Here is an 11,732-nt window from a genome sequence, read left to right as displayed (position 1 = left end):
CGTCAAAATTTTATAATCAGCGCTTTTATTTCTACGTAAGATTGGGGTGAAGCGGTACGTTGACAGTCATTTGTGGCGGGTTTTAGAGTGGGCTGAAATGTAGTTTGTTTCGACTTACAGCCATTCGGCTCGTGAGGGAGGGGGGCGTAACTCGGCCGGCGCCGGTGGAAGAATCGATACATTTCTCGTGAACACAACGCGTTTTTGTAGACACATAGATAAATATAAATTACCTGGTCATCGATGAGGGCTGATAGGGGACTGATGACGACGACAAACGGCTCCACTGAGTTCAGGCACGACGGAATGGCCTGGAAACAGAATGTCTTGCCAGCGCCGGTCGGAAGCCCGACAAACACGTCCTTGCCATTTAAAATACCCAAAACAGCGTCTGCCTGGCCCTGTCGCAGTTCGTCGTAGCCAAAAACGTCTTTGCTAATACGGCGAACGCGCTCCATAGTACTGGCTCGCACAGACATTAACACACGCAATTGTCACTCGTCAAAATAAACACAGGCAGTCATCAAAATACTGGTAAACAGACTGGACCGTTATTTGAAATTTCCCTCTTGACCCCTGACACTTCCTGTCACATGGTCCACGGCCGTCGCTCGCGACAGTTCCGTCACGGTCTGCCCGCAAAGCAATAAAAGGATCATTTAGCTACTTGGCACCTATTAGATAGTGATTAGTGCCGATCAAAGAACTCGCCGAGTTTAGACAGTCTCCTCGGTTGCGAATTGGACCCTCTCTCCGTAGCCAACTCCCTTCAAACATTTGACTCTATTTGGCCAATTTCTACTATTTTCCCAGCGACCGGGGGAGACTGGTAGAGTCTAGTACCAAATGGGTGCAGTAGTAATCCAGCACTGGAAGCTGTGGCTGGAGCTGTTTCTGGGCACAAAGAGAAACAACTACTCGTGCGAGGCTGCCAACCTCCTTGCCAACCTGAAGGCCGACTGGTCACCTTATATGGCCTACATCCACACGCACAACAGATGTGTGAACATCACAGGGGAGGAAGGCAAGGCCAAGCCGGTGGATATGCTTGGAGAACATTACAACAGGTACGTGTTATCAGTTACCTTATATTGTACAAAAGTGCATGCTGTACTGTCTATGAAAAAATGTTGGTTTTGTGACTTAAAACAGAAAGTCAGAGCTAAACTTGGGAATTTGAATTTGAGCTTTACCATTTATTGCATACTGTCATTTTAAACCTTGACAGGGTCATCAAGAAGACATGCAGTGGAGCTGGGGGGCGGTTAGAGTTCAAGCATGCCCGGGACATCAGCCTCTCTGTCCAGCTGTTCGAAGCAGCCAAACAGTTCACAGACAGCTTGTGCGCTACAAAAACATCGCACCACACGACAACATCCGCAGAAGTGGACATCCAGTCGATAATGGCATCTGTATTACAGCATGAGGTACATCTCAACAAGCCACGGAGGAGCCTGGGCACTGAGTGGGTGGATCCACGAGCAGTAGCAAGGGAGCGGCTGTACGACAACAAATGGCTTGCAAACTTTCTCGCGCGTGGAAAACAGCACATTTCTGATGACACAGAGCCACCTGAGTCCTTGGATACCAATGACAGAGAAGACAGAGAGTCAGAAGACGAAGATGCAGAAGTCGAAGATGCAGATGGCGGGGACGAACATCAAGATGGGGGAGACGAAGATGCAGATGGCGGAGATGAAGATGTAGATGGCAGACATGAAGATGGCAGAGATGAAGAGAATCCTGTGTGGGAGGACTTTGATGACACTGACCTTATGACCTTTGACCTGGCATAAGGTAGTAGGCATAAGGTGTGTATCTTTATTTGTAGTGTTTCTATATTATGCTATTGAACATTTGACAGGTCCTGAAGGGGCCTTCTTCTTCTTTGGATAGGACGTTCAGTTCTTCTTCTTTGGATAGGACGTCCGGTTCTTCTTCTTTGGATGGGACGTTCCGGAAACTCCTCTTCGATCTTTTCAAGAATGATTGCTGCAATGTTCCCTGATACACCTTTAACCTTTCTGCACAGATCTTCTACCGTGTGAATACTACGTGCATCTTTTTTTATTGATTTAATAGCATTGTCGGAAAACACCCCTGCAGGACCAACATGTGCAATGCTGGTGTCCTCTTCAAACAATTCATTTCTCAAATTGTACAGGCTTTTTACTAATTGTGTCTCATTGCCCTCTTCTCGTTTTCTCTTCCTGCTAACTGTCTTCTTTTTAGCAGTCTTCGTCGCCCTGGGATGCAGAAGGTACGCTTCTCTGGGTGCTGTGGTCTCCTCCTGGCAGAAAGAGCAGCAGTGGTCTGTGTGGACTGCTTCGTTGTCAAATGCCCGAAGCATCACTGTCCGGATGCAATACTGCTTGGCCATGAACTGTTTCAGCGAGTCCTCTGCATTGCCCTCCTCCTTGCACTTGCCGGCAAACACCACAGCAGTGGCTGGCTGCCCTGACCTTCCAGCCCGGCCAATCTCCTGCAGGAGTTAAAGTACAGTACAATTAGATCAGACTTTAAAGTGGCATCAATAGTTCCAATGTTTTGTAAATGTTATTAAGTGGAGTAACTTTGATATAAATCCTATCACTGATGGTGTTAAACAGGTTAGCATGATCTGATCATTAAACTGTTGTAAGTAAAAGATAAGTTAAAAAGCTCACCTCCATTGAAAATGTCAATGCTCAAGATTTACCATAAGCATGAATTTGTATTGTTTATTCTATATGTTTGCTACTGTCATGAATAATGTATGTAATTCTTACCTGATATAACTGACTCATTGACTTCGGCAGGCCGTAGATAGTAACACACGAGATGTCAGGAATGTCAATACCCTGGAATTGGTATTGTAGATAGATATTTTAGGAAATGGATGTTGTACAAAATATCTATATTTGTACAATAGCTACACATTGGAACATGCAAAACAATGAAATTGTGAGAAAGGAAATTGTTTGTCAATATGCAGCTGTGATGTCAGGTAATGCTATCTCAATGTAATCCCTTTCATTTTTGTAATCTTCAGAACCATTACACTTACCATCCCAAAAGCAACCGTGGCCACCACCACCCTGACCTCACTATCCTTGAAACGTTGAAGGACTTTGGCCTTGAGGTCAGGGCTCATGGAACCGTGGAAGTAGGCCACGGTACTTTTACACCCGTCCGATGTATGGGCCTGAAGCATCTTCCACACTTCCATGACCTGGTTTTTTGTGGGCAAGTAGATTAGCTGTTTCCCAACCGCTCGTCCATCTTTTCTCAAGGCCTGCATCAGTCCCAGGAAGTCCTTCTGAAATTACAAGTTATTAGATACATGTATTAGATATACTGTGCACTGAATAAGTGAGAGTACAGAATGGTTTCCAAAAAGCTGGGGTATGCACAGTTGTCTCATGATTTTCATTTGTCTAATAATGTTATATGGTAAAAGATTGGTGGATTGAATGTGTTTCAGTTACCTGCTGTGTGGTCTTTTTCTTGGAGACCAAGAAAAGGTTGGGCCTGTCAAGGCTCGCACTGACATGAATGGCTCCCTCCTTGAAGAAAAGCTTCTCCTTGATGATTTTCACAGCCTCAGGGGAGGCAGAAGCTGTGAGGGCCATGACCGGTGTGTTTGGAATATGGCCCCTCAACTCCCCTGTCTGGCCAAAGTCTTCTCTGAAGTCTTTGCCCCTGAAACAGAATATCACACTTGTCAAAACTTCTTGTCTCCACAAGGCCACATCTGAATAGAGACACTGCAGTTATAATAAGTGATAAGCAAGCTGTTGTGTTGTTAGTAACATGTTCCTCTTTTGATTAGAGCTAAGATGTTAACTTGTGTAACAGTTAAGTAACTATTCTAATGCAATTACTATACACCATTTCTTTCTCACTTCAAAATACTCTTACCATTCTGGGATGCAATGGGCTTCGTCCAGGACAAGGGCGCACACTGGTCTATCTGTGGTGAAGATGCCCCTGCCCTCTCCCACAGCAACTTCTGGGCTGGTGTAAACTATTGAACAGCAATGAGAAGATTATCAAACTTTGGAAGCAAAAATATACCTATGCATGTTTACTATGTGAATGTCACAGCTGTAAATTCCAGATTTCAGTGGTAAAGTTGTGAAGTTTGAATGGCATGAACATGTGACCTGTCTAATTTTGTGAACGAACAATATGGATTAGATTAAGGACAATAAGAAACAAGTAATTGTAATTATAAAAAGGTTTTGAGATCAGAGCGCAGACTGTGGCTACAATATATTTTCATGCTTGTGTACTGTCTAGCGATCTGCATCTGGTGTAAATAGGACAACCGAAAATAATAATAAAAAAAGAAGTACAAGTGTGATTCATACCTAGCTTGACCGATCTGTCGGTAACTTTATATATTTCGTTCGCCGACTTCAAGTGGATTGCCTTGTATCCTGTTGTTGTGGTGTACCGGGCGATCTGAAATGGACGGTAAGTGTCGTCAAAATTTTATAATCAGCGCTTTTATTTCTACGTAAGATTGGGGTGAAGCGGTACGTTGACAGTCATTTGTGGCGGGTTTTAGAGTGGGCTGAAATGTAGTTTGTTTCGACTTACAGCCATTCGGCTCGTGAGGGAGGGGGGCGTAACTCGGCCGGCGCCGGTGGAAGAATCGATACATTTCTCGTGAACACAACGCGTTTTTGTAGACACATAGATAAATATAAATTACCTGGTCATCGATGAGGGCTGATAGGGGACTGATGACGACGACAAACGGCTCCACTGAGTTCAGGCACGACGGAATGGCCTGGAAACAGAATGTCTTGCCAGCGCCGGTCGGAAGCCCGACAAACACGTCCTTGCCATTTAAAATACCCAAAACAGCGTCTGCCTGGCCCTGTCGCAGTTCGTCGTAGCCAAAAACGTCTTTGCTAATACGGCGAACGCGCTCCATAGTACTGGCTCGCACAGACATTAACACACGCAATTGTCACTCGTCAAAATAAACACAGGCAGTCATCAAAATACTGGTAAACAGACTGGACCGTTATTTGAAATTTCCCTCTTGACCCCTGACACTTCCTGTCACATGGTCCACGGCCGTCGCTCGCGACAGTTCCGTCACGGTCTGCCCGCAAAGCAATAAAAGGATCATTTAGCTACTTGGCACCTATTAGATAGTGATTAGTGCCGATCAAAGAACTCGCCGAGTTTAGACAGTCTCCTCGGTTGCGAATTGGACCCTCTCTCCGTAGCCAACTCCCTTCAAACATTTGACTCTATTTGGCCAATTTCTACTATTTTCCCAGCGACCGGGGGAGACTGGTAGAGTCTAGTTGTGCCGGTGATAAATAGATTGGAATGTCGCGCCAAATCCCACAACGCATGCGTGAATTTGAATCGGCAATTTGCTGCCATTCTTGGCCATCGAGTGACCGGGTGTCTGTGGTATAATTCCCTTGGGGGCAAGTTGGATCAGAGCTGGCCTGTGAGATCCTGTGAAGCAACAGTCTGGCATCCAGAGGTCCGGCTCTGGCTGGTTTTGACCAATAACGAGTCCTTGTTTTGACGTGTTTCTAGGCATTTTTGTCGGGCTTTCTATTTGTCCCGTTTGAAATAAAGGATATATCATAAAGATAACAGTAGATTAAAAACAAAACGGGACAAGTTAGAAAGCCCGACAAAAACGCCTTAACACGTCAAAAACAGCCAGTGCCGAACCTCTGCTTGGACGACACTGCCCTTGCACTGGGAAAGGAGGTTATTTCAAAACCTCCTTTGTCCTTGCTTTTATTCTAACCTCCTTGCTTTGAGACACAATTTTATCACAGGCTCATCTCCAAGTAGATCTAGATGTTACTTTTTCCAAGCTGCCCAAGAAAACCAATGAGGTTATAGGGAATATGACGTCTTTGGGGGAAACGTAAAGACATTCTAGGGGTCCTCAAACATCTGCTTGAAGATTTGAGATATTTATGATACTTTTATAATAACATTCCGCGCCCGTCAAATTTCGTCGGTTTCGAACATGGCCTAGACAAAGATTTGTGGATTCTAAAGAGCAAGGGAATTGTCCATGTTCGTACTGTCGTGCGGGTGTGGAAATCCTTGTGTCGCCTTGCATAGAATTAGAAAAGCGCTTGAAAGGGTGCTACGAACATGTAGATACTGATCAAAGGCGCGCCGCCCCGTCTGGTAAACAATGCATCGCAGCAGGCCGCAGTGGGAAAGTTGCGAACAGGCCTGGCTGCGAAAGGTCCCCAGAGAACTTCGACTAACCAGCAGTATTTTGCTGAACAGGTACAATCTAGCCGTCACAAAGAAAATGACAAGGAAGAAAGCCCGACAATAACGCCCCGAGACACGTCAAAAACCAGCCGGAACCACCCCTCTGCTTGGAGAGTAGTTCGCGTTGGGCGTGGCGAATCACGGAACAGACCGCTTGCTTTCAAATTCTAGATTCCGTACCCCAATGCAAAGTCATTATCGGATCAAACTTTCACACCCCGTCTGTGTGCTTCAGCCAATTATTTCCCCTTCTTTAGTTTAGGATAAATCTGTACCGATTGGATTGTCTCTACCACTAGTACCAACCGGCCCTCCCTTGGCTAGTTTCTGGTTAATAGTTTCTGGTAGTTTCTCCACAATGATATCATCGTTAGATATTCCTAGCTCGCGGGCGGTATATGGGTAAGTGAAACAAGATTATTAGACTTATCTATGTATATGATATTTACCTACACAACTCTTCCTTCCCACAGAAAGACAAATGGATTAAAACAGTGGAAGATCGCAGAGGTGTTCAAAGACACACTACCACTGATGAGAACTTGCTGCCTGCAATAAGAGTAGGGTACACTCTACTCCGCGCGGCCTGGAGCGTAACAGCACGGTTACACAAATGTTTCATTATCTCCGAGTTTCGTTATCAAGTTATGTTCTGTTCTGTTCTGTTCACGTTACGTTTGCTCGATGCTAAGCTAAAAAAAAGTTTGGAACAGCCAGTTTATCATTCCTATGGTATATGACGTATAACGATAAGAAGAAGTTACCTTAGAATAACATTCTTTATTTCGTACAGGTCTGCAATAGCGAGGAAAGCGATTCAAGTGAAGATTACACAATGTGTGTAGGGAGAGCACGCGGAGTTGTGTGGTACATTGTAATTTGTATGGAGAACATTGGGTAACAGTGGATCATGCCACGTAGCGGCATTACATTTTTTTTCAATAAAATATTATGTAAAATATTTCTAGATTTTTCAAAAAGATAAAATATGAAAATTTGAATATATATATGTCAGACTCGTAAAGGCTGCTAGAGAGGTTGGTGACAAAATCAATCGAATATACAAGGTACTAATTGTACCTGAAATGACCAAGGAGGTTAAAATCTTAAGTTAACCTCCTTGATATGACCAAACACTTATAATTAAAGAAGAGAGAAGAAGCAAATAGGTATGTAGATTGACAATAGTATGTTGTGTTTTCATACATAGTATTTATCGTTAAAATGTACAAATTGTAGTACAGTATATTAGTCTTACATCCTTTTTATTCTACATCATTTAGACCACGTGTGGTCATTTGTGTATTTAGCCACCTGCAATAAATATTATTACTATCATGAACGCGAGCGTACCACACCGGGAGGGTTTGCCGAACATTTGCCGAGCGGGATTCATCATTGCTAGAAGAGGGTGGGGCGTAAAAGCTAAGAAAAAATAGAAACCATTTCACATGGTGCCTATTTCCCGAATATTGTCAATATTCTGGTTACTGTGATCCCGTAGGAGCTGCCGACGGACATGGTCAGAACCTTTGGCGTAAAAAGATCACATATGCAGCCTGAACGGTCCTGGATTTCAAGCGCCGAGCAACATTTTCCGTCCAAATTGTCTACTTCGTAATTGATTTCCCGGGGCCCATTGGACGAAGAAGCATCCTGTTGTTGTTTGTTGTCACTCGTATCGACGACCAAGAAATATCAGGACATTTCGGCCCTAGGTTCAGGACGGTTCGGCCCCGTTTGTTCTTATTTGTATGTGTACTATGTAACATGATGTAATGTACAGAATAATCGAAAATCAATGTGAAATGATAAAACATATTGAATATTAGTCTTAAAACATAGCAAATATATGTATGAGATCGTATGCTACAGACCACTTCAGAGCGATGGCAAATTGCACCCGGGCAGAAATATATACAGCGCGGATTTCATACACGTGATAAAAAAAACGTCTGTTGGGCAGTCTTGTATTGGAAAATTAAAAGTTCCGTGTTGTTTTTGAAACCTGAGAACCTTCGACACCCCTAAAAATGCATGTTGTAATATGACAAGATATACAGCGCCCTAGTTATTCATTTTGAGTAACGGGTGTTTTGTGGAGTTCTAAAAAAGACTTCTAGACAGAAATTTGACAGCGCAGTTAATACGGTTCGAATACTAGTTGGTCTTTTCTAAATCGTCTCGTATTGAAAGTTAATGGTGCCGAGTTGTTTTCTGATGTTAAGGACACTGTATGAAGTTGCGTGACTTGGTGAGCGTTTGACAATTTACATCCGGGCAGAAACATACACAGCGCGGATTTCATACACATCATGAAAACGTCTATTGGGCAGTCTTTTATTGGAAAAGTAATAGTTCCGTATTGTTTTCTAAACCTGAGAACCTTCGACATCACTGAAATGCATGTTGTGATATGACAAGAAAGGCAGCATCCTAGTAATTCATCTTCAGTAACGGGTGTTTTGTGGGAGGATTTGAAAAGAAGGCTTCTAAATAGAAAGTTAAACAACGCAGTTAGAAGAGTTTGGATGCACTCGCTGACACACTATTGTAAATCGTCTCGTATTGAAAAGTTGATAATTCCGTGTTGTTTTCTGATGTTAGGGACATTGTAAGAAGTGAGAAAGATATGTTGTAACGTCACAAGATATCTAGGATTCTAGTATGAGGTCATAGGCTACGGTTGACTTGTAGAGCGTTTGGCAGAAATATGTACAGCGCGGATTTCGTACACGTCATGAAACATGTCTGATTATTTAGTATTTTTGTGTGGAGAATTGATAGTTCCGTGTTGTTTTCTTAACATAGGTATCCTGTAGACCGATAGAAATGCACGTTGTATCATGACAAGATATACATCATCATAGGAAATCACTATATTTGAAGGGTGGTTTTGGGAGGACTTGGAAAAGCCTTCTAAATAGGGAGTTTGACAGCGTAGAGTTTGAATGCTCGCACCGACACATCATTGAAAATCGTCTTGTATTGAAAAGCTGATGATTCCGTGTTGCTTTCTAATGTTAGAGGCAATGTAGGAAGTTAAAAATACTTGGTGTAACGTCACAAGATACCTAGAATTCTAGTATGAGATCTTAGGCTACGGTCACACGGAAAATTGCATCAGGGCAGAAATATATATATAGCGCGGAATTCATACACGTCTGTTGGGCAGTCTTGTATTGGAAAATTAATAGTTCCGTGTTGTTTTCTAAAGCTGAGAACCTTCGACACCCCTAAAAATGTATGTTGTAACATGAAAAGATATACAGCGCCCTAGTAATTCATTGTGAATAACGGGTGTTTTGTAGAGGAGTTCTAAAAAGACTTCTAGACAGAAATTTGACAGCGCAGGTTAATACGGTTCGAATACTAGTACATGTCTCGATACGTCTTTTCTGAATCGTGTCGTATTGAAAGTTGATGGTGCCGAGTTGTTTTCTGATGTTAAGGACATTGTAGGAAGTTAGAAAAATATGTTATAACGTCACAATGCCTATGATTTACAGCAGGAGATCATAGGCTGTCCGTGACTTGATGAGCGTTTGGCAATTTACATCCGGGCAGAAACATACACAGCATGGATTTCATACGCATCATGAAAAACGTCTGTTGGGCAGTCTTGTATTGGAAAATTAATAGTTCCGTGTTGTTTTCTAAACCAGAGAGCATTCGACACCCCTAACAATGCATGTTGTAATATGAAAAGATAAACAGCATCCTAGTAATTCATTTTGAGTAACTGATGGTTTGTAGAGGATTTGGAAAAAGACTTCTGAATTGAAAGTTTGACACCGCGGTTAAAAGAGTTTCGACGCACTCGCTGATTCATTATTGTAAATCGTCTCGTATTGAAAATTTGATGGTTCCGTGTTCATTTCTTGAAGTTAAGGAGATATGCAGGATTCTAGTATCATTCCTCGGGATCTAGTCAAGGGAACACCATCATTATATAAACCTGGCATCCGGTCTACCGTGGTTTGGCCGGGATCTCTTTGGGACAGAAGGATTTTCCACCCTCGGGGTAATATTTGGCACCCGGTAGTAGTTTTACGTGGTTGGAGTTCAATTGTTCCCCGTTTATCGTTGCGACCGATTACTTTTTACCACGTAAAACATCCACGTAAGATGGGTCATCGACACTCAACAAGGGTGTCGATCAGACAAAGTTAAAAGTTGGGCCGCAAACTACACTTAAGCCGACCTACTACAGTTACAACTGAAACAGCAAACACACTCGCCCGTCAAATCCAGGAAAAGGGATATACCACCGCTGCATAGCTTGGTAAAAAAAAACTATCATGTAGTATGTTTGAGAGTCCACTGTCCACCTTGTACAGCCGACAGGCAGACGGATACAGGGCCGCCTGTTCGAAGAGTCGGATAAGTTTTGCGACTGGCGAGACAACAGCCAAGGCGCTGCTAGAGGTATGCTCCAAACTCTTTGGACCCCTGGGTACTAGTTCAAAAGTGCCTTTTGCAGTTGTGACGAACTGTAACTTACGGATATTATTACTCTCCAAGCAGAGGAGTGGTTCTGGTTGGTTTTTGACGTGTTTTTATACGTTTGTGTCGGACTTTCCACCTAGTCAAGAAAAAACAGTCGGAACCACTCCTCTGCTTGGAGAGTAGCGGATATTACTTGTAAGTTTGCAGTCGTGACGAACCGTAAGTTTACTTAATGGATATAACTTAGTAGTTCGTAGTTGTGACGAACTGTTACTTTTTGGTAAGTTATAATGATAGTAACATTGTTTTTGATCGTTTCAAAAAATATCGTTTTACATTAGTTTTTGATCGTTTTACATTAGCTTTTGATCGTTTCAAAAAATATCGTTTTAAAGTCTCGGGATTGTTAATTAGAAAATTTGATGGGCTGTACGTTACTTAATGGATGTAACTTCTTATTTTGTAGTTGTGACGAACTGTTACTTGTTGGCAAGTTACAATGGAAATGATATTAGCTTTAATCGTTTAAAATTTAATGTTGTTAAGTATGGATCTTATCAGTTTGAAAATTTGCGATAGACTGTAAGTTACTTCATCGAATGTTAGAAATAATTCAATGAAAGTGTTAGTGAAAAGCTGCTGGTTGTATGTTCAGTAATATTCCCATTTGTCATAATCAGTTAAAATTTGCGATGGAATGTTAGTATAATTGTTGAAATCTAAATGCCGTGAACGTGTTAGTTCAAAGGAAATCGATATCAAACAAAGAAAGAAAACACAACAATTCCACACAAAAACCGAACGTAACAAACTGGTAACAAATTGAACTGGTAACAAACTGAAACTGGTAACAAACTGAAACTGGTAACAAATTGAACATGTAAAATAGTTTGGCGATGGTCCAATTCGGCGAATTGTAGCACACAGCTAGCCGCGTGCCTCCAGACTGCCGGGGGAAATTGTATCTGAAAAAGAAAACAAGAACTAGAAATTAAACCATTGAAATACAGAAGAAGGACTCCAGT

The 11,732-nt window shown here is 42.4% G+C and overlaps 3 protein-coding genes across 3 annotated transcripts in view; 1 reads left to right on the top strand and 2 right to left on the bottom strand.

Annotated features, from left to right (window-relative positions):
- Positions 1-11,732, bottom strand: part of LOC136442605 (NLR family CARD domain-containing protein 3-like) — a 35,283-nt gene that overhangs the window by 21,790 nt on the left and 1,761 nt on the right. The window lies entirely within an intron of this gene.
- LOC136442604 (uncharacterized) lies at positions 847-3,378 on the top strand. The gene is made up of 3 exons (XM_066439548.1): positions 847-1,067; positions 1,229-1,811; positions 2,233-3,378. The coding sequence occupies exons 1-2, from the start codon at positions 847-849 to the stop codon at positions 1,794-1,796; spliced, it is 789 nt and encodes a 262-aa protein (XP_066295645.1). The 3' UTR covers positions 1,797-1,811; positions 2,233-3,378.
- On the bottom strand, positions 1,808-4,023 carry LOC136441882 (ATP-dependent DNA helicase RecQ-like). The gene is made up of 5 exons (XM_066438427.1): positions 3,901-4,023; positions 3,468-3,681; positions 3,047-3,298; positions 2,769-2,840; positions 1,808-2,482 (listed from the first exon to the last, which is right to left on the bottom strand). The coding sequence occupies exons 2-5, from the start codon at positions 3,609-3,611 to the stop codon at positions 1,847-1,849; spliced, it is 1,104 nt and encodes a 367-aa protein (XP_066294524.1). The 5' UTR covers positions 3,612-3,681; positions 3,901-4,023; the 3' UTR covers positions 1,808-1,846.

Source organism: Branchiostoma lanceolatum, chromosome 9, assembly GCF_035083965.1.
Source record: "Branchiostoma lanceolatum isolate klBraLanc5 chromosome 9, klBraLanc5.hap2, whole genome shotgun sequence".
In the NCBI taxonomy this organism is placed as follows: Eukaryota; Metazoa; Chordata; class Leptocardii; order Amphioxiformes; family Branchiostomatidae; genus Branchiostoma; species Branchiostoma lanceolatum.
This window is presented reverse-complemented; position numbering and strand designations above follow the sequence as displayed.